This window comes from Canis lupus, chromosome 4 (assembly GCF_003254725.2).
Source record: "Canis lupus dingo isolate Sandy chromosome 4, ASM325472v2, whole genome shotgun sequence".
Taxonomy (NCBI): Eukaryota; Metazoa; Chordata; class Mammalia; order Carnivora; family Canidae; genus Canis; species Canis lupus.
In genome coordinates, this window is record NC_064246.1 from 35129059 (window position 1) to 35150820 (window position 21762).

Sequence of the window (21762 nt, forward strand, 5' to 3'; positions counted from 1 at the left end):
TATTCATGAGAGACAGAGAGAGGCAGAGATACAGGCAGAGGGAGAAGCAGGCCCCACGCAGGGAGCCCGACGTGGGACTTGATCCTGGGTCTCCAGGATCACGCCCTGGGCTGAAGGCGGCGCTAAACCGCTGAGCCACTGGGGCTGCCCTGATTGCGGGGTTTTATCTAGCCCCCAGGATGAAAGTAGAAGAGTTGTCCCCGTGCTGTCCCTACAGACACTAACATTCAAACAAGAGTTGGCTCTCCCAGGAAATCCCCGCGATGGGTGGGGAGCCTCCAGCCCAGAGCCACCGTCTTCCAAGCCAGGCTCTCTCTGGGCTAAAGGACGGTGGAGGCAAGTCTGGAATTCTGATGTGGAGGCTGCGCAGTGAGTGTCGGCCCATGGGGAGTGCCGTTCCCTTAAACTCGCCCTTCCCCGTGGTCCCCGAGGTGCGGCTTGACCTCTCATCCCCAGAACAGCCCTGGAGGAGATGCCTCGGCACCGTCTTCGCTTGGGGAGACGTCTCCAAGGCACTTGGGGAGCCTAGAACAGCAGGTCACACCAACGGCCCCTCACAGCTCTTGGTACCTCGTTCACAAGTTAACCCATCTTTCCAGGAACCCTAATTTGAGCTGAAAATAACTTCCTTCTGTCCCGAGGCAATTATCATGTATTTAATTAAACAAATCGCCATCACTCCCAGGCGTATTCCTTACCCGAGGAGACGCGCAGGTAAGTACATCTAACCTACTCCACGGATTTTTATGAAACTCAGTCAGCTAGCCCAAGAATGTCAGCCGCCCCGGCAGCCCTGTGTCTGGCAGTGCTATGGTAGGCGTTTTAGGGAAATCTCATTTTTCTTTTTTTTTTTTTTAAGATTTTATTTATTCATAGAGACACAGAGAGAGAGAGGGAGAAGCAGGCTCCATGCAGGGAGCCTGATGTGGGACTCGATCCCGGGACCCCGGGGTCATGCCCTGAGCCAAAGACAGGTGCTAAACTGCTGAGCCACCCAGGGGTCCCCCGAAATCTCATTTTCACCTCCTGACAGGTCAGCTGAGAGGGAAGCTCTCCCGCCTTAGAGAACCATGGATGCTTGACATTAACACGTGCAGTTTCTCCACGGCTGTTAGAGGCGCTCGGCTTTCCCTATTGAGAGCTGTGCGGACTTTCCTCTTATATCTTGGGGGCTTTTTTGGGGAAGGAGTGTTCTGATTTTCAAGAAGGGTGACAAAATTGCACACGTGATCCACCCTGCGGACTTCTGCTGAACTCACACTAGCTTGAGCCAAAAAGGGGGAAATGGTGGCTCTTGTAACAGGTAGCAGTAGCTTAAAGCACAGTTCCATCCATTGGCTTAAAGTTTGGTTACCCCACCCCATTAATTCTTTCTTTCCCTTCCCTTCAGTTTCTCCCCGTGACCTGTTGGCTCCCCTTCTCCCATCATGTTTCTTTTTCCCTTTCCTGGCCTTTCCCTCCTGTGAGCTTCCCCTCCTCTGTCTCTCTCTGCCCTATCTTTCCTGCCCGTCCACATGGAGGAAAAATGGCAATAGGAAACCCCAAACCTCTTTATAGAAAAAGAGACTCTTTTTTTTTTGTGAGTGTCCAGATAGCAAATTTCATGGAAGGACTCAGACTTAGTCTGTTAGGTTACCCATCCTCCCCCGGGGCCAGGGGTGCATGTGGCACTGGGGTTGAAAGGGCTAGAACCACACAGAATGAAAGCCTTTCCATAAGGGAAGCGGAATTCAGGGCAGACACAAACCTGTTGTTACAACGGAAGATGCAAGAAGGCTTCACAGAGGAACTCATTAACCTGCATTTTTAGTTTTGCGTGAGTGGGGGTGGGGTGGGCAAAGGGAGAGAGAGAATCTGAAGCTGGCTCATGCGGGGCCCAGTGTGGAGCCCAATATGGGGCTCAATCTCATGACCCTGACCCCGAGATTGTGACCTGAGCCGATATCAGGAGTCGGACACTTAACCGCTAAGCCACCCAGGTGCCCCGAACCTGCTTTTCAAAATATGAGATGTTTGCCACGAAAACTGTGACGTGCATGAAGTAGTGTAGTGTACTTGGGAAGATGCAACATCTCAAGTGGGGCTGAGGAAGTGAAACCCCCCGAGAACGCATGGGGGGGTACCTAAGTCACTAAGGACAGGACATCTCTGAAGAAACCCTGACCTGCAAAGCAAGGGAGTCTCGATAGGTTCAGTTTGGCGTTGAGAGTACTGGCGTGGCGCACGGCGCGGCGTCACATAGCTTGGTGGATTCTGGTGACACGCTGGGATCCTGTACGGATGCTTCAGCCTTAGAGCAGAGGACACGAGGGCCGGGAAACCAGAGCCGAGTCCCGCATCCCCAGACTGGGGTCGCCAGTGGCATCCAGACTTCGAAATACGGTTTGTTACGACTGAAGATGCATCTGGAAGTTGGGTCGACAGCACTACCCTGACACTTGACTTTGTGAAATGCACACTCGTGGAGCTGGGAGCAGGTGAGAGGAGGGCTTTTACCTCACCTGCTGTTGTGCCGAGGAGTAGAGTCTACAGAGTTCCCACAGGGTAACTGTATTGGTGATCACGAATCATCATCATCCCAGGATCTTCCTAAACTACTGTGGACCAAGGCCCTAAGTCGTTCATGACTAGTCTTACGTTGATTTAGGGTCGGTGCAGCCTGAGTAGGCGAGCACAGGCTGTCACGTGGTTTTCTTGGAAGAAAACCTCTCTAATTTCTCAAAAGAGTATAGAATGAAACAGAAAACGTACTGTTCCTGTGTCTCCCGTTTTAAATGACGAACGTGCCTCCTGGAGGGTCTCTAGATGGTTCACACATCAGGACAGTGAGACTCAAGTGTTCATCTATCCTGAGAGTTTACCTCTGGCCTCTGTTTTAAGGTCAATAGGGTGAGAAATAGGTGAGAGGGGAAGAAGTTTGCCAATTAATTGTTATTCTGTCTTTGGGGGTCTTGAGCCTGGCGTGTCATCAGGAGGTTGACATGGCCCCCTAAGGAATACATGTGCTGAGGGTGAGCTCCCTGCCTCCCGGGGGGGTGGGGCACAGCGTCTCTCCCACTCCAGCTCCCTGGAGCCCGCGGGAGGAGGATGGGACCTGGGGGTGAGGCTGCTTCTCCCGGTGCCTTCCCTGCCCCTGAGGCCCAGCTCCTGCCGTGATGGGGGCGCGGTGGGGGAGGACAGGGGACAAGGTTTCATGACTCCGGCTCCCCCCACGGCCCCGGCCTGTGAGCTCGGAGCTTCCCCTTGTCCTGCAGCAAGCGCACAGCTGCTTTCACTGCGAGGTTTCGATACAGACATGGTTTCGATACAGATACTAACGGCACCAGCAGGTGTAGACGCTCCGCGGAATGGGGGCCAAGCACACATACACCGTCTCTGGGTTGTGTCTGCACCTGGTTTGATTCCCGGCAAGAACTCTCACTCAATCAGTAGGACACCTGACTCACGCTGGGCCAATCAGATTGTTTTTCCTGGAGTTAAGGTTTATATGGAGTAGAATGCACAGATCTTCCTGTACAGTTTGCTGAATTTTGACAAATACATTCCTGTAGCCAATACTCTGATCAAAATTCTGTTTCCATCTCTCTAAAAATTTCCCTCATTTCTACTTCTAGTCAATCCCGCTCATGCTCGGCAACGTTTCTGATTTCCATCACCATAGATGAGTTTTATCTGCTCTGGAATGTCATAACAATAAAATCAGACGGTTTATATTACTTTGTGGCTGGCTTTTTTTCACACAATGTTTTTGAGGTTCACGGACTCAGTAGATTGTTCTTTTTATTGGTGAATGATATGCCAACATGGGAATTTATTACATTATTTGTTTTGTGACTGGAGGTCATTTGGGTTGTTTCCAGTTTGGGGCTGTCAGGAACAGTTGCTATAAACATCTTTTTGCAAGTTTTTTTTTTAAATTTTATTTATTTATTAAGATTTATTTTTATTTATTCATGATAGACATAGAGAGAGAGAGGCAGAGACACAGGCAGAGCAAGAAGCAGGCTCCATGCTGGGAGCCCGATGCGGGACTTGATCCTGGGACTCCAGGATCACGCCCTGGGCCAAAGGCAGACGCGAAACCGCTGAGCCACCCAGGGATCCCCCATCTTTTTGCAAGTCTTGTTGTGGACATAACATTTTCATTTTGGGGCCTGGGGGCGCAAGTACCCATGACTGAGATTGCTGATTTATAGGGTAGATATCTATTTAACTTCCAAAGAAACTGCCAAACAGCACTCCAAGGTTGTACGGCTTTACACACAAGCCAGGTATGAGGGCCCCAGTTGTTCCCCAGGTGCCAATCGTATTCATTTAGCCATTCTACTGGATGTGAGGCAAGAGCTCATGGTCTTTTTTAAAAATTTATTTAAAGTTAGTTTTTAAAAAGATTTTATTTATTTGACAGAGAGCTCAAGTAGGGGGAGCGGGAGAGGGAGAAGCAGGCCGCCCACTGTGCAGGGAGCCCAATGGGTGGATCCCAGGACCCGGGGATCATGACCTGAGCCACCCAGGCACCCCTAGCTCACGGTTTTGGTTTGCATTTCTCTGTGATGACTGATGGTGTTGAGCAACTTTTCATGTGCTTTATTTGTTGCCTATGCACCTTGACTTGTGGACGGCCTGCTCAGGTCATTTGTTCATTTATTTCACTGGGTTGTTTCTTTTTCTTTTTTCTTTTTTTTTACTGATCATATGTATGTTCTAGTTGAAAGGCAGAAGTGTGTATTATTAATATTTTTCAAATGCCTGTTCAGCATTAGATATGATGGCCACGTGATTTCAGAAGAAAAAAGAATGTGTGGTTGTAACAAGGAGTCTTTTTTTTTTTTGTAACAAGGAGTCTTAAATGAATCAACATGTCACTATTTTGAGTGGCTGGAATGTATACAAAGAAAAATAACCTTAGGAAACCCAACCAAAAACATATTGCTAATATATTAATTGCATAGAACATAAACACAACATAAACTTAAAAATCCTAAAGGTGGTAATATATTACCACCCCACAACACTGTGTAGTTCAGATAATAGACAAAACCAAAAACGTGAAAGGCTTTATGTATTCAAAGGAAATGATTTTAAAACAACGAGGGAAACAAAAAGAGAAAAGAATTAATGAAACATGGTCCTGCGCTCTTGCTGCTTGAAAAGATCTAGGATGCAGAGTTGATTCAATATTTTTTTTTTTTGAGTTGATTCAATATTAACCAAAGCCCCTGATGGTATAAAAAAGTTGATAGACCGATTTACACATTAAGTGAGAAGGACAAAAAGGAAAGTGAATATCCTAAAAACCACTGAGTCCTACATTCTACGTGGTGGATTGATTAACTTGTGAATATCTCCATAAAGCTGGTAAAAAAAAAAAAAAAAAAGAATAGGCAGAAAAAAATTGTTTTTAAGCTAAAACAGACAAAAAATAAAGTAAGCAAAACAATGAAAAAAACACCCGTGTTTATAGTACATTAAGTGAAAGATCACTTCAGGAAATAGTGTATAACACACTTCGTTTTTGTCAAGACGTACATTACATCAATGGAGAGAGATGGAGAGGTTTAACGATGTTGATCCTAAGGAGCCAACAGCTACAGGAGACCTTTTAGTAATGATGCAATATTTCTGGGAACAGAAATCGGACAGGGATGTCCAGTGGCAACACCTACATCCAATGCTTTCCTGATGTTCCCAGCCCAATCGATAAAGCAAAAAATTGAAGTTAAAATAGAAGGATTGGAGCCAAGATATAACACTATGATTGTGGTGTATTAAAAACACAAATCTAGAGATAAATGATTAGCATTAGTGAGCGTGGCATGATTGCTGGGCGCAAGGTCAATCGAGGAAGACTTTCTTGCGGATACCAGCAAGAAATACAAGATGAACAATGTAAAAAAAAAAACAAAAAAAAACAAATCCTGTTTATGATGGTATAAGAAAACCAAGGGGCCAGGAAAAAAGGTCATGAAGATCTACGAAGCCTGCACATGCCACAATCACACTGGGTAGGGAAGTGAGAGAGGGGCTCGGTCGGTACAGGCGTGCCCCGTGTCCGGGAACTGGCAGACGCGGCATTCCAGACGAGTCTCCGTGACTGGATACAGACTCCAGGCAATTTCAACCAAAATCACAAAAGAGATGGGAGGGACTTAGCAAGCCGATTCTAAAATTTACATGCACATGCCGCGCGCCCAAGGGGCCACGACTCGTGAAGAGCCAGACAGACTGCGGACTCCCTCAAGCAGGGGTTGGCCTTACAGATGATCGTCAAGAGCTGACGGTATTAGGATAGAAAGCCGCAAATTCACTAACGTAGCGGAAGGAGCCCAGGGACAGACGCAGCCGTACAGATGCTGGATTCATGTCCAGGTGCTGCAGCAGGCTAATGGGGAAAAGGATCTGCTTTTCAGTAAATGGTGCTTGGATAGTTCGATACCCTATAGGGAAAAAAAGAAAGAACCTTGAGCCCAATGTTATAACTCCAGAAACGTCTATCTGAAGTAGATTCTCTATCTCAATGTGAAGATAGTGTAGAAGAGTATCTCCGTGATCCCAAGGTATGGGGCGCGTGGGAAGGTGAGGGAGGAGGAAGGGAGAAGGCCCTCCGACACCAGGAAACGAAACAGATGGCTCCATGCAGTGCGCACAGGTTTATCCGGGGAAAGTCACTGACACAGGCGTTGAGTGGGTGGGTGGCAATCCAGAGCTGCACAGCTCTTCTCCCCAGAGTCAGACCTAGGTCCACAAATTTTATAGGGTGAAGGGATGTGTGGAGAGCACCTTGCTGAGGTCAAAGGGCCTAACACGTAACGGACCTTGAGGCGCCAGCTGTGTCCAGAACGGGAGGAGGGTGGTGAGAAACTGTGTTATCTCGATTAGTTACCGAAGCAACTTTAGGAAAGGCGGGAACAAGCCTTCCCACATCCCGGTCAGAGCGTATGTGGGCCTCCACAGGGCCTGGAACACGCAGCCCCCGAGAGGTCGTTGTGTGGCCACGAGCATGGTGGAGGCCGACGAGGGAGGATGCTCGGCGCACCTACGGGGCTTCTAAAAAGGAGGCACCAGAAAACACTAATATAGAAGATTGCTTCGTCTGACTCCATTAAAATAAAAAACTTCTTTTTTTTAAAAAAAATTTGTATTTATTTATTCATGAGACACACACAGAGAGAGAGGCAGAGACAGAGGCAGAGGGAGAAGCAGGCTCCATACAGGGAGCCCGAAGTGGGACCCGATCTGGGGACCCCAGGATCATGCCCTGGGCCAAAGGCAGGCACCAAACCGCTGAGCCACCCGGACTGCCCTAAAATCAAAAACTTCTATTTATCAAAAGAACGGCATAAAAATGGGAGGAAATCAACTGCAAATGTATTAGTTATTAGAAAAGAAACAGAATGGGAGGAAACAGTGGGACTACATCTAATTGAAAGGACTTCCTACAAGTCAGTGAGGAAACCACAACCCAACAGAGAAGCAGGTAAGATCAAGCTCTTCGTAACGGAGGAGACCTGGAATGACCGCATGCCCTGCAAACGGGCAGGGTCGGTGCCATCCGGCAGGGACTAGATCCACTGTGGGGACCGGCCTACGGAAGAGGATGACGGAAATAGGACTGAGGAGACCAAGTGTGGACAAGGATGCAGAGCACCGGGGAGTCGGCTGTGGGGAGAAGTGAACCTGGTGGGGGACTTGGGGGGGGTAGCTTCCTGGGTGGGGACAGCCGGACACCTGTGACCAGCAACTGCATTCCGCGCTGGGACCCTCACCCAGTGCCCTCTCCCCAGTCCTGGTGTCTTCTCCCTGTGCCCTCTCCCTGTGCCCTCTCCCCGGCACCCTCTCCCCGCCCCAAGCCTACAGTGCGTCTTAACACAAGGAGAGTCCAGGAGCCCAAGAGGAAGCAGCGCCCGTCGCAGTCCCTGTGAGCTTTGCGGCAACTGGTGGCCTGGTGTTGACGGCGGCCCCGTCACAGAGGAGGAGCAAAGCAGCCATTTCCACGAAAACCAGGTTAGTGGTTATATTGGTGGAGGGACAGGTGCCTTTGGGGGGCCAGGGAAGAGTCTGGAAGGCTGGCTGACCAGTTAACAATTTCCTAGCCGCGTCCTTCCAAGGTGCTCTGCCGTGAGCCAAGTTGGACGGCAGAGGGCGCAGCAGGCATAGCAGGCGGGGAGGGGCTGTGTCCCCGATGTCAAGGTGCGGGTGTGAGGTTGGTGGGGGCTGTGTCCCCGACGTTAGGGTACAGCTGTGAGGTCGGTGGGGGCTGTGTCCCTGACGTCAGGGTGCAAGGTTGGGGTGCACTGAGTCCCCGACGTCAGGGTATGGGTGTGAGGTCGGGGGGGTGCTGTCACCTGCGGGTCAGCCTCCATCATCAGTGGACAAGCACCCAGAGTTGACACTAAAGGGGGGGAGGGGTGGGGGGGAGGGAGAAGAGGGGAAGATGAGGGGGTGGGGGGAGGGGGAGAAATGCACCGCTGGCCCTGCAGGTGCACAAGTGGAAGGTGCCGGTCCAGGTGTATCCGTCCCGCTCTCCGGCCCCCGGGTGGGGGCAAGGAGAGCACCCTGGACACCTGCACCAGCCCGTCAGCCCCCTGCTCCTGCTCTGCGCCCTGGGCGATGCCCCCTGGGCGATGCGCAGGCCTCTCTGCCGGGGGGGGGGGGTCCTCCCTGCCACCGAGCTCCCCGAGCAGGTGCGGCTCCACGGTGGGCCCCCCGCCCCCATGAGCAGATCCCCCCTCTGAGAACCAAGCACCTGGAACAACGCTGGGGGTGCGGGGGGACCGGGGGACTAATTGTCTGTCACCCGCAAGAAGCCGAGGCCGGGGACCTGCCCGTTGTCACCCGTGGGACTGAGCTCAGGTCCCAGACCCCAGGGGCCACAGTCGGCGGTGGCATCGCATCAACAAACTACTTCTCTTTTTCTCAGGGCCGCACTGGAAGCTGCCGGCCGGTGGCCTCTCCGCACACCCCCCCCCCCAATATCTAGGACAAGGCCCTGGACTATGCTGGTTACTCTTGGGGGACGACAAGTTCTTTGTATATAACTCCTACCTACAGACTATGTTTAGCACTTAAAATGTCCAGTCTCGTGTAGTTGGAATTTGCAACTTCACTTCTTTTTTCATTTTCTCCCCATTTTTATTTTTATTTATTTTTGATTTAAAAACATTTTTAAATTCAGTTTGCTAACATGCAGTATCACCCTCAGTGCACATCCCGTCCAGTGCCCCGTCAATGCCGGCACCCAGTCACCCCGTCGCCCGCCTCCCCTCCACTGCCCCTTGTTCCTTTCCCAGGGTCAGGAGTCTCTCCTGGTTTGTCTCCCTCTCTCATTTTTCCCACTCAGTGCCCCTCCTTCCCCTAAAACCCCACTATTTCTTATATTCCCCGTATGACTGAGACCATATGATTGTCCTCCTCCGAGCGACCGCAGTCAGCATCACCCCCGAGGAAGCACCGGGTGGGGATTCATGCCAAGGGCTGAGGACGACCCATGTCCACACAGACCAGGTCTTCTTGGTCCTCGTCTGTCCCTGCACTGAGGCTCCTCCCACGGCGTGGCTCTCAGGGGCACCGCTGCTGGGATCACTGGGCTGCAGGGGTCCCCGCATTGCCCCGCATGTGTCTTGGGGGTAAATCCCCACCAGTGCAGTTGCTGGGTCGTGAGGCAGCTGTATCCTTAGCTCCTGGAGGACCCTGCACACTGTCGTCGTCCCCCCCATCCCCACACCCCGCAGGCTGCGGCGGAATCGGGCCCAAGCACTGGGTTCCTATTTGTCGCGTCCTGGGCTCCCACTCCTCCCCCAGCTTGCTAACCAGGCAGCGAGGGGGCGGCAGGGGCCACGTGGGGACAGAGGCCCCCGGTCAGGGCACACAGGAGCCGCGATCTCCCGCGGGCGCCTTAGCAGCCTCTCGCTCTGCTGATCTCTCTCTAAGATCTCACGTGTTTATTCATGAGACAGAGCGAGGCGAGACCCAGGCAGAGGGAGAAGCAGGCTCCACGCACGGAGACCCAATGCGGGACTCGATCCGGGACTGGGGTCACCCCCAGCCGAGGGTGGTCGCTCCCCCATGAGTCCCCAGAGCCCCTGCCGACCTGGTACCTGGGGTTCTCCTGGCGAGGGGAGGGCGGCACCTCCCCATCCACTTTAAAGGCCTTTATTGCATCGTCTGGAAATCCTCATTGGCAGACGCTCCGGCGGACGACGGACGATGGGCGTGCTCCAAGGTGAGCACCCCGTGAGAGGTGACAGGTGGAGATGAGGGGTGGAAGGAGGGTGACGCGCCGCCTTCTGCCTTTGACCCTGACCCTTGGGCCAGTGCGACTCTGCATTGGGTCCGGGCGGACGGCCCCAGTGGGCAGTGGGCAATGGGCAATGGGAAAGGCCTGAGGGCCAGCACGGAGCAGGCCCCGCGGAGCAGGTGCCACGGGCAGCAGGTGCCTGCGCTGGGGCGTCCCGCCACCGCCACCCCCACCCCGCCCTCAAGCTGTGGCCGCGGCACAGCTGCAGTTCCTCTCGGAAACGGCACCTGGGCTCCCTGCACACCGCCCGCCCCCCCCCGACTTTGACCTTGGCCACACAGTGTCCTCGGCCGAGGGGCTATTACATAAAGCCTGGCAGCAGCAGAAGGTCGGCCTTCTCCCAGAGGGGCCCCCGCTCCCGGGCCTGTGGCAGGAGGACGAACTGGAGTGGGCCTGGCGGGGACCTGAAGCAGCTGCACCCCAACCCGGGGCTCACGCCCAGCCTGCTGCAGCCGGGGCAAGGAGATGCTCGTTCTGCACAACCCGAGGTGGCGTGATTGCTTGTTATGCACAATTGTGGCAAACGAGCGACCCTCCTCCTTTTGGGGTCACCAGCCTTCCCAGGATCGTGTGGTTCTCGGTCTTTGCCAAGAGGGGACTCTTTTTCTGGGGATTCTGAGAAAAGAATGACTTTTCTGTGTGAGCTGGGCTGACATTCAGGCCGGGGAACGACTGGGGAAGCTGAAGGGGATACAGAAAATCTCTCGAAGCTCCTGGCAGCTGCTAACTCGACAGGCGTTCGACAGGCCGTGCTCTCAAGAGAGGGAAAGCACGCGGAGGTGGCCTGACGTCCGTGGACCCGTCCCTCCAGGAAGGACTGATTTCCATTCAGAGGCTGGGCTTCGGGGCAGAGGCCGTGGCTGAGAGGCCGCAGGGCGGCGGCCCGGTGTCTGCAGCGGGACAGACACGGGACAGACACGGGGCCGGGGGTTAAGGAGTGGGGTGTCAGCTGGAGAGTAGACAGAAGGGGATTCAGGCACGGAGGACTCTTTCCCTTTGAGGCATTTGCTGGGTTTATGAACCTGAATCAATCTATGCAGAAAGCCCCTGGACGACGGCGGGGCTTTTTTTTTTTTTTTCTTTCTTTCCTTTCCTTTCCTTTCTTTTTGTGACAATAGCATGACACTGGGGATATAAAAACTGGACTTCCAGGACCTATCAAGGAAGAGGAGCCCAGTCATCACACCAGAGCCTCCTCGGGTGATCCAAATGGTGTCCTTGAAACACTACACCCTAGAAATGGGGGATACCTGGGGGTGATCATGTAGCCTCACAAAAACTACAACCAGGGGCACCAGGTGGCTCAGTCGGTAGAGCATCCAACTCTTGACTTTGGCTCAGGTCATGATCTCAGGCCGTGGGATCGAGTCCCTCATCCGGCTCCCTGCTCCATGGAGGAGCCCACTTCTCCCTCTCCCCCTGCTTGCACTCTCGCCCTCTCTGTCAAATAAAGAAAATCTTCACAAAGGAAAAGATTCCTGTCTCCCTCCCCCCTGTCACTCCCACCCCACACTCACACTTTCTCTAAAAACACCAAAAAACACACAACAAAAAACCCTGCAAAAATCCTGCAACCCAGACCCCAGTTAGTTCATTACCAGACTGGATCAAGGTGACCTCCCCTCATTCTGTCAACCAGAGGACACCGTGAACCGTGTCCGGAGGACTACTGTCTCCTGGAGCCATTATCGTTTATCATAATGGTCAGCGTCGGACAATATGTGACCAAACACACCACGTAACAGGACCCGAGGGTGAAAACATACACAATAAAACTGACCCGCTGATCAGGTGTGTTTGGCAAAATAGAGCTCTCCCTGCACGAGAGAGCTGGAGCTCATCACAGAGCAGCAAGTGGAAACTTAGGACGGAAAAATGCAGTAATTGAAATGCAGGCCTTGGCATATAGCTTAATACAGTTAGACTTCGCAGAAGGAAGATGTAGTGGAACAGAGGAGGGCGACATGAAGACTGGGCCGAAGCACAGACGTAGGGCCTGGAAACTGCAGGTGCTGGAGTCCTGTGGGAGCTGCAGGAAGATCTAACAAGCGTGTAATTGGAGTCTCAGAAGCAGAGGAGAGGAAGAAGGGAAGAGAAACCACATCTGAAGAAATACGGGCTGAGAATTTTCCCAAACCGAGGATTTATTACTCCCAGGGTGGATAAGTAAGAAGAAAATTGCCTGGAGGTGCATCGTACTCCAACTACTGAAAACCAAAGATACGGATAAAACATTAAAAAACACAAAGTGTGGGAAGTAGAAGGAGATGCATTACTTTCAGAGGAGAAACAACAGCACAGATAATTCACATGTCGACAGGAATGAGGGAAGGGAGAAGACAAGGAACGTAATTTTTAAACCACTGATGGAAAAGAAACTGTCAGCCTATTCTATTTCCACAAAAACAAAGACAAAATCCTTTAAAAATGAATTTGAAATAGACGTTTCTGCTACAAAACTAAGAAAATTTGCTGGGAGCGGATCTGTACTAAAAGAAATACTAAAAAGAGTTCTTCAAGTAGGAGGAAAATGATCTCAAGTAGAGTCCCAGAGGCGCAGGAGAGAAGGGAAAGCAAAAGAAAGAACGACGCTGGGGGTGAATAGAAGTGAATCCTGATGGAACATAGTAATAATAGTAATGTCTTGCTTGCTGTAAAATATACGTGGAATTAAAATAAATGACATTGAAACGAACGAAACAACAAAAAATGAATGATACCGGCATCCTTAAAAATTGGAGGTAGAGAGAGACCGACCAGAGGAGACGGAGGGATATACCATGTTAATGGATTGAAGATGCAAAGTTGTAGGGATATCAGACGGCCCCCAAACGGGTGTATTTACTCCATGAGAATCCCACCACACACTAGCACTTGTTGGCGTGGCTGCTGACCAGCTCCTTCCAAATGCTTTGTGCAAAGGCGAAGGGCTTCCCTCCGGAGGCGCCCGGTGGGCAGGACCGAGGCAGCCCCACTCGCCCCCTCCAGTTATGTCCTGCCCTGACCCCGACTGCAGACACCCAGCTGCCGCCGGCCCCCCTCCGACCCCTCCCGCAGGGCCCAGTGCGACAGCCTCCTGCAGCTGAGAGTCTTCAGCTGTGAGTCAGACACACACATTCACTGTGTCCTGCACGGGGGATGCTTGACCCACCAGCAGGGCCAGTGGCAGGTGCCACATCCCCCTGACATGCGGGTGCGGCTGGTGCCTGTTGGCTCAGGCCCTGGGGACATGGAAGCAGGCCTGGCGGAGGGGCTTGCTCAAAGACGGCACGAGTGTGCGAGCCATGAAACGTGGGGACAGGGGCGTGGAGCCAAGACACGTGGGGGACAGGGGCATGGAGCTGAGACACGTGGGGCATGGGGTGCGGAGCCGTGCCGTGGGGGACAGGGGCGTGGAGTTGTGACGTGGGGGATGGGGGCACGGAGATGTGACATGTGGGGACAGGGTGGAGCTGTGATGCATGGGGACAGGGTGGAGCCGTGACATGTGGGGGATGGGGGCGTGGAGCTGTGACACGTGGAGACAGGGTGGAGCTGTGACGTGTGGGGACAGGGTGGGCCCGTGACACGTGGGGACAGGGTGGAGCCATGACACGTGGGGGATGAGGGCGTGGAGCTGTGACATGTGGGAACAGGGTGGAGCCGTGGGTCACGGGGACAGGGTGGAGCCACGACACACAGGGGACGGGGGCATGGAGACGTCACACGTGGGGACAGGGTGGAGCCGTGACACACAGGGGATGGGGGCGTGGAGCCATCACGCGTGGGGACAGGGTGAAGCCGTGGGGTGGCCGTGGTGTGCGCTCCGTGGGAGGGTGCGCGCCCTCTGCCGAGTGAGGCCACCTTCAGCCGTGACAGGGATCGGACACAAAGTGCAAGAGGCACAGAGCGTGACAATCCTGACTTTACCCGCCGCCGGGAGACCCAGGATTCATTTGTCCGGCTCACGACCACAGCAAGGCCCCCAGCAGGTGACGGTGACTGGTGCATTGATGCCCATCACCTTGAGTCCAGCGTCACGGGGAGGCGGTGACGAGCCTCATGGAATGTGCACGCTTGCCCGAGGCGGTCGTGGGTCATCGGTCACCGTCCGGCCAGTGGTTGCCGGGTCCAGTCACGGCTGTGCTGTGGCCACGTGCTGTCACCGCTCCCTCCGAAGTGAGCCACATGGGCTAAGTGCTGTCGCCGGGAGACCACAGGGCCCGGGGACACCTGTACAACGGGCGGATGCGGAGCCCACGGGCGAGTCCCTGAGGACCTTTGTCCTGCGCAGCCGCCGCGATGCTGATGGATGACCCCAGGGCTGGGGTGTCCTGGGTGGCTGCTGAGGCCCCTCTGCTGACCTGAGGTGCTGCCGGGGTGGCCCCGCCGGGGCTCTGGGATCAGGGGGGTGTGGGGGGCGCCGGGCGGCTTCGTGGGGAGCAGCTGGGGAGCAGCTGCGGCTTCGTGTCCCCTCTGGTGTCGGCTTCCAGGCCTAGGCACGGGGGGCGGGGTGGAGGGTAGGGGTGCTCCTGGGGTGCGGGGTGCGGAGTGGGGGTGCTCCCGGCGCCACCGCAGGTCCCGGGCTCAGGGCTCCTCCACCTCGTGGCCCAGTGCGTGCCAGTGCCTCACCAGCTCCCCTGGTGCGCCGAGCATCTGGTCCCAGTGCTCCCGCGGCCTGCCCCGCGCGAACATGCGGGGGCCCACCACCACGCGGCCCAGCTGCCGGCTGCCTGGGGGGGTGGGTCAGCTCTGGGCCCCAGGCCCCCACCTGGCGCCCGCCCCTCCCCCACAGGCCGCAGCAAGCGCCCCCCAGGCAGGAGCGGGACGCGGTGGCAGGAGCCCCGGGGGGAGCCCGGCAGGGCGGCGGGTGTCACAGCGGGAGGGACACGGGCCAGCGCAGGGGCAGCCCCGCGTGGCCGGGATCCTTGGCCAGCGCCTCCCGCCACACGCAGGGTGCAGAAGGGCCTAGTGAGGACCCTGGGGGCCAGAGGGCACCCCAACCCTCGTCCTGACCCTGGCCCAGTCTAGGACGGTCGCTGGTGGGGCACACAGCGGCCGCGGCACTGGTCCCGGTGGTGGCACCTCCCCCACTGTCGGTGGCTTTGCCCGGGGATGGGTGGCTCGGGTGCCCCGGGGAGGCCCCGCTGCTGCGAGACCCACGGACCAGGCTGCGCGGGTCCCCGAGGCACCAGGCGCTCTGTGTCCTCGGGCCAGGCCCAGCCTGAGTGGGGTGCACCGTGTGGGGCGCGCCGTGTGCCCGGGTCCCGGGTGGGGCTGCCTTACCGTGGGCTCCCGCGCCCTGCAGCACTGTCAGGCTGAGGCTGGCCGCGTCCAGCTCAGCGGGGGGCGCGTGGAAGCTCAAGGTCTCGCTGTACACGGGGCAGTCGGAGCCCCGCACGGCCGATGTCCTCTTGCTCTTGACCACCGTGTGCTGCTTCCTCAGGGACACTTGGACCCATACACCTGGGGGCGGTGCGGACCGGGCTGGGCGGGGGCGGGGGGCTACTGGGGTCTGGCTGGGGCAGCTGGGGGCTGGCTGGGCGGCGGGCGCACCCTGGGCGCCAGGACCCCATCACTCATGGCCGCTGTGGCCCGAGGCGGTGACCCGAAGAAACGGTGTGTGTGTGTGTGTGGTCCTACGCCCGAGGAAGCATGCGGCCCCCCCTTTTCCTTCCTCTGTCCCCCAAAGGCTCTGGGGCTCCCGGGGCACCACGCCCAGCCCACCCGCTGCGTGCCCTGCCTCCCTGTGGCCCCCTGAGCGCCTTCGCCTTCAGGGGACAAGTTTCTAGGGGTGGTGCTCGCAGAGGGTGTGGATCCACAGGGAGGTTCAAGAACAAGTTGCTGCAGTGACCACGAACACACAGGTGGCCGGCAGTCCCCCCTCCCCCCGGGGGCCCCTCAGGCAGGACGTTCACTGAGCCAGAGCAGGGCCTCACTCCTCCAGGTCCCGGCCTCCAGGGAGCAAGGCTGCTGGGACGCCTCGTGTTCAGGGAACCCTTGGGGGGGCGGAGGGGTCTGGCGCTGGAGGACCACGCATCCTTCATGGAAGGACAGACGCGGAGGAGGACGGACAGCACCGTCCCAGGAGCCAAGACCCTGCGGGGGGGAAGGGAGGGCCGACCTGGCCTGGGCCCGTGGGGTCCTGGTGGAGGTCCCGGGGGACAGTCGTGGGTGCAGGGTGATGGAGTGGCCTCGCATTACAGGCGTCCACGGGGGACAGTGAGGCTCCGAGCCAGGCCGTGTGCAGAGGGAGGGTCCCGGCTACAGGACAGTAGCTGCCCCAGAAGGACACTCACTGACGGAGCTCGTGTCCCCCTGCAGCCGGAGGCCCTTGGCTCGTAGCACGATGACCGTCAGGCGACTCAGGCAGGCGTTGTAGCTGAGACAGAACTGCAGGTCCCCGAACTCGGAGGGAGGCTGCAGGGGCCCGGGGGAGGGCACCTGGTCACCCAGGAGGTGCTGGGGGGGCCCCACTACCTCCTCCTGGTCCAAGGGCACCCAGTCACTCAGCAGGTGCTGGAGGGGCCCCGCTACCTCCCCCTGGTCCGAGGGCACCCCGTCACCCAGCAGGTGCTGAGGGGGCCACACTACCTCCCCCCCTGGTCTGAGCAGTCAGGCATTTGCACCCCATTTTCTCTTTTAAACCCCTGTCATTTTATACTTGGGGAAACTGAGGTCTGGTCAGCGGAAGGGGCTGAGATCACACAGTAGTGAGGAGCAGAGCTGAGGGTTCAAACTCCAGGCTCGGGGATCCCGAAGCCTCTTGAAAGCGGCCCGGGTCCTCTTGGGGGCCAGGAGGATAGAGGGTAAGTACTTCTCATGGCTGGCCCATTTGGGGTGTCACCTGTCGCAGGTGTCGGTTGTGGATGGGAATTTAAGTGTGGATTTTCCAGGTGCCCCAGGGGATCTGGTCTCCAGGGCCAAGGCAGCTCAGGGGGCCCTGGGGGCCCAGGAGTGGCTCCGCCCCCCCCCCCCCCCCCCGCAGCTCCGGCCCAGGCCCTGGTCCCGCGGTCCCCCCTGCAGGGGCCTCAGGCCGTGTGCCGAGGGCTGATGCTGCAGCGGCTGCAGGGCCAGACTGCTGGCTGCCCTCGGTAGTGTGACACATGACACGCGCCGGGCCACCGCCATCGGTACCTCTAGGCTCTCGGGCTCCAGGTCTCTGCAGACGACGTGCGGGGGGTCACCTGCCAGGGCCTCGTGCTTCAGGGGGAAGAACACCTGGCCCAGGAGCTGGTGCTTCCTCTGCTTGTCCATGTGGTACACGGAAAATCTGAGGACCCTCTGGGTGACGCTCTGGCTGGACACCTGGGGGACGGGAGGGTCTGGGCCCCGGGTGGGTGCAGAGACCGGTGGGCGGCTGCGGCTGCGGACACAGGAGCTTGTGCGGAGAGGTGGCAGCCAGGGACTTGCGCTCCCTGCAGCCAGGCGCCACCCGCAGGGCACCCTTCCTGGCAGGCGCTGGTCCCCCGGGGATGCAGGAGCCTGCACGGTGCGGCTGACGACCAGCCCCCTCCCCGCCCCCGGGGCCTCACTGAGACACAGGACGCCCCTCGCCCATGAGGAGATGCACCTCCCGGCACCTGGCCTTCCGTCACAGCACGACGTCCCACACCCTGCCCCAAGCTGGGTGCCCCGGGTCTCCCTCTGGGCCTCGTCTCCTCACCTGGAAAGGGGACACAATTCCTACTCTCTGAGTTGGAAAACCCTAATCGCAGCGTCTGGTCTTTGGGAGATGGTTGGTGAGCACGGACTTCCCCGCGTCCCCCCTCGGCTGCCCCTGCCCCCAAGCACGAGCGGAGCCAGTGGGGCTGCGACCGGGCGGGGAGTCGTGAGTGGACGGGAGCCCGTCCGTGAGCAGGACGCAGAGCCGTGTGGGTCTGCGGGCCTTGATCCTCATGGAGCGGGAAGACCGGGGTCACTTGTGAGTCCTGCTGCCTGGGCCCCTGCCAGGCCTTTGGCTCCAGCCCCCGCCCCCAGCCCCAGAAGGGTGCGAGGATCAGGGCCGCACTCTCAGGAGCACACTTCCGCCGCGCACAGACCTCTCCGCCCCTGGCCAGCGCGGCTTGACCACTGCTCGACCACGGTGGCTCCTGAGGGCTGGTTCTCGTCAGGGCCCCAGTCACCTGCTCGGGCTCCCAGACCCCGTGGCCTCGGCACCTCGGCCCTGAGCCGGCCTGTGCTCGGGCAGCCAGGGCACCGCCTGCTGCGGACCCCGGTGGGGCTCGCCCTCTGCCTACCTCGGGAACCTGGCCAGGAGCACCCCCCCACCCCCCCCAGGGCCGGAGCTGCCTGCACCTGGCATGCATTCAGGAGGCGCTCCAAGGATGGCCGGGAGGAGCACGGGCCTCTCCCCACACCTCCCTCCCGTCTCCCCAGCGGAGAGACGGGAGGCTCAGGGCTGTCGTCCCAACTTGGCGGCGGGATAAAGCGGAGCCCTGGTGCCTGGGGCCTCAGGGGACGTGGTGGGGTCCACCTGCACAGCGTCCCCTCCCCGCCCAGCCCGGGAGGCCAGGGCCCACCTGTGCAGCGTCCGCTCCCCATCCCCGGAGGCCAGCCCCCTGCTCCAGACGTCCTACCTGGAAGACGAAGTGCTCATTGAACTGCGGGTTGGAGGTCTTGCGCTTGGTCTTGGACTGGAGGAAGCGCCGCTCGTCGGGCAGCAGGTGCAGCTTCACCAGAGGGCTGCAGGCCTCCGAGGGGGCGCGCAGCCTCCGCGCCTTGATCAAACCCACCAGTAGCCGCTCGGCTTCCTGCCGGTATTCCACGGAGAACCACAGCCGCCCCAGGCAGCCCTCGGGGAAGTCATTCTCACTCCTGTCCTCTGGGACCCTGTACAGCTCCGGGTTGATGGTCCCCACCGTGCTTACCTCTCCTGCGACACAGGGCCACGTGGTCTGCCGGGGGGGAGGGGACGGCAGCCCAGGGCCCCCCACCCGTCTCTCCTTGGCTGAGCTTCCAGTGGGCAGCCCTCTCTGGGCCGCACCCCCCAGCCCTCCTCCCACTGAACACAGCCCTGTCTCCAGTGCAGCTCCCCCAGGAAACCTGCCAGCACTAAGGCATGCCCTGTCCAGGCCTGCTGCCCCCTGAGACCCCCCGGGGTCCCCAGTACGCATTTGCCCACTGCCCCTAAGGTCAGGGCCTGCTTGGGGCTGGGGTGGGGGGACGTGGTGCCCAGCACCTGGCCTGGCTCCTGCCCACTGTGTCTGGGGGGTGTCAGTGACAAAGTTTTGCCTCTTCCTCCCCTTCCAATTAGAAGGGTCAGCGGTGCCAGCGTGGTCCTGGGGAGGGGGCCTGGCGTCCGAGCACGGGGGTGGCGGAGGCTGTGCCCCCTGCGTCAGGCAGCCTTGCAGCCTAGCACAGAGCCCACATGCGGCCCACGCCCTGATGCGCTGCTCACCGCCCTGAGACCTTGACAAGGCCCGGCTCAGCTCTGAGGTCGAGTAAGATGGGGTGCGGTCCCTTCCCCCTCAGACGCCCGAGCTGGGGCTGCTGCGGCACCCGGTAAACCCAAGTCCCCCAAGTGCTCCCTGGGCAGCTCTTTCCGGGGGGCGGAAAGCAGAAGGCCCTGCCCGGAGCACTAGGCTCCCGGGGACGTGGCTTTCCTGCTGAGACCCAGAGGAGCCCTCCCCCCACCCCCCCGCGCTGTTTCACTCCCGGGGTCCAACCTGGGGGGGAAGTCACTGCCCAGGTCCTGCCAGCAGGCGCCAGTGCTGTGGGCTTTCCCCAGGCATCGCAGTCCTGGGGCTTTGCCCACACAGCTGGTGACTGGTGGTGAGGGCTGCTGGCCGTGGAGGCCAATGGGTGCCCCCGACGCGGCCTGGACGGGCCCTGGCCTGGGACGGGCTCTGGCGGGAGCACTCACCAGCGATGCCGCCCGAGGTGTGGGGCTGGAGCTCCAGGGCGAGGCAGGGGTCCCATGGGGCCTGTGCCCACCGTCCACTACGCAGGGGCCCCCGGTCTTGGTCTTGGAGGGAAGGGGGCACCACAAATGGCACATCTGGTGGCCTGTCCCGAGGCAGGGAGAGGACATGCATGTTGGTGGCCTCGGTGTGCTTGGCCCACAGGGGAAGAAGAGGAAGCAGGAGCGGAGGAGGCGAGAGCACCGTCTCCCGGGACCCCCTCAGCCCCGTCACCCCGCCTGCGAAGCCAATGCCGCCTGCTGCCGCCGGGCCCGACTCTAATGCCTGTTCTGGCGCTTGTGAGTACTGCTCCCCGGCCCCGCGTGTCCTCTGCGCCCATTTCCTCATCTGGCACATGAGCCTGCGACGCCTGCCCCGCCGCCGGTGGTGACGGTCCCGGGGTTCCCTCATGGCGGGCCGAGGGCTGCCCCACAACAGATCCCTGCCAGCCCGTGCCCGGCCCCCTCGGCTCCTGCCTCACCTGCCCCCGGGCCTGCGCCCCCCGGGCCCCCGGAGGCTGTGGGCAGACGGGGTCCCCGGCAGCTCCTCGTAGGCGGGCGCGTCACGAAGCTTCTTCCACAGGCGGCAGCTCCCGCAGAGCAGCAGCAGCAGCAGCAGCAGCCCCCCAGCAAGGCCCCCGGCCATCAGGGCCACCTGCTCTGGGGACAGAGGCTGCCAGGATATCCTTGCGGGGAGGCCACGCCAGCCTCACCCTCACGCTGGGGGCAGGGCTCCCACAGCACCCAGCCCCTGGGCAGACCCCTGGACCCCCCCCCCCCCACAGCAGGCTTGGGAAAGCCGCTGGCCCTGAACCTGGGCTTCTGGCTGGAAAAGACCTTTTCCTCGTGCTCCCGCGTAGCCTCCCCGAGCTTTGCATCCGGGTCGGGCTGGGGTAGCCCAGTGTGGGCATCAGACGCCCCAGGAGGCACGAGGGACGCGCCTGGGGTGGGGCAGCTGCTGGGACGCTGGACTGTTTGGGGTCCGTAACCTCTCTGAAGGCCCATCCCTTCCTCAGCCCTCGGGGAGGTGGGAGAGGGTGCAGGCGGGAGGGGCGACGCGACCCCGACGGGACCCCCTGCACTGCGGGGCCGGGACCTGCGGGGACCTGGCCAGGGTTCGGCTCGGGCTGCTGGGCAAGTGCGGCCTGGGGGGGGCCGGGGGGGGCCTGACGCCCGCTGGGGGCGAGGGTGGGGGGCTTACCGGCCATGGGGCTGTTGGCAGCGTTCAGGTCTCCGTGCCTTCAGCCCTGGGGCAGGCTTTTAAGGGCCGTTGGGGGCGGTGCAGGCCAGGAGCCAGCCAGCTCCACCCGACCAGGCCCCGCTCGTCCAGCAGGGGGTGGGGGAGGTGGGCGGATGCCGGAAGAGAGGTCGGGGTGTGGAGAGCACGGGGAGGGAGGTGGGGGTGCAGGGTAGGGAGGGAGGGTCGGGCGAAGGCGGTCGCGGCAGCATCTGATGGAAGGGCCTGCACCTGCCCCCCCCGCCCTCCCCCACCAGGCTGGTGCCCCAGGCTCCCGGCCCCCAACCTGGTTCCGCTGGGCTCCACCCTCGCCAGCTGTGCCGCTTGGGACCGTGACCTTTAGCACCC

The 21762-nt window shown here is 58.9% G+C and overlaps 1 protein-coding gene across 6 annotated transcripts; it reads right to left on the minus strand.

Moving 5' to 3' along the window:
* Positions 1–13061: 13061 nt before the first annotated feature.
* LOC112651495 (synaptotagmin-15) lies at positions 13062–21501 on the minus strand. Of its 6 annotated transcripts, none has more exons than XM_025434770.3 (7): positions 21379–21501; positions 20660–20837; positions 20142–20284; positions 18856–19151; positions 17414–17584; positions 16576–16696; positions 15048–15742 (listed from the first exon to the last, which is right to left on the minus strand). In XM_025434770.3, the coding sequence occupies exons 1-7, from the start codon at positions 21383–21385 to the stop codon at positions 15150–15152; spliced, it is 1509 nt and encodes a 502-aa protein (XP_025290555.1). In that variant the 5' UTR covers positions 21386–21501; the 3' UTR covers positions 15048–15149. The 6 variants fall into 6 exon arrangements, with proteins under 6 accessions (XP_025290557.1, XP_035571342.1, XP_035571341.1 ...); XM_025434771.3 differs by having other exon boundaries at positions 20660–20832; positions 21379–21497; XM_025434772.3 differs by lacking the exons at positions 20660–20837; positions 21379–21501 and adding an exon at positions 13062–14771 and having other exon boundaries at positions 15563–15742; positions 20142–20648.
* Between the last annotated feature and the right edge of the window lie 261 nt (positions 21502–21762).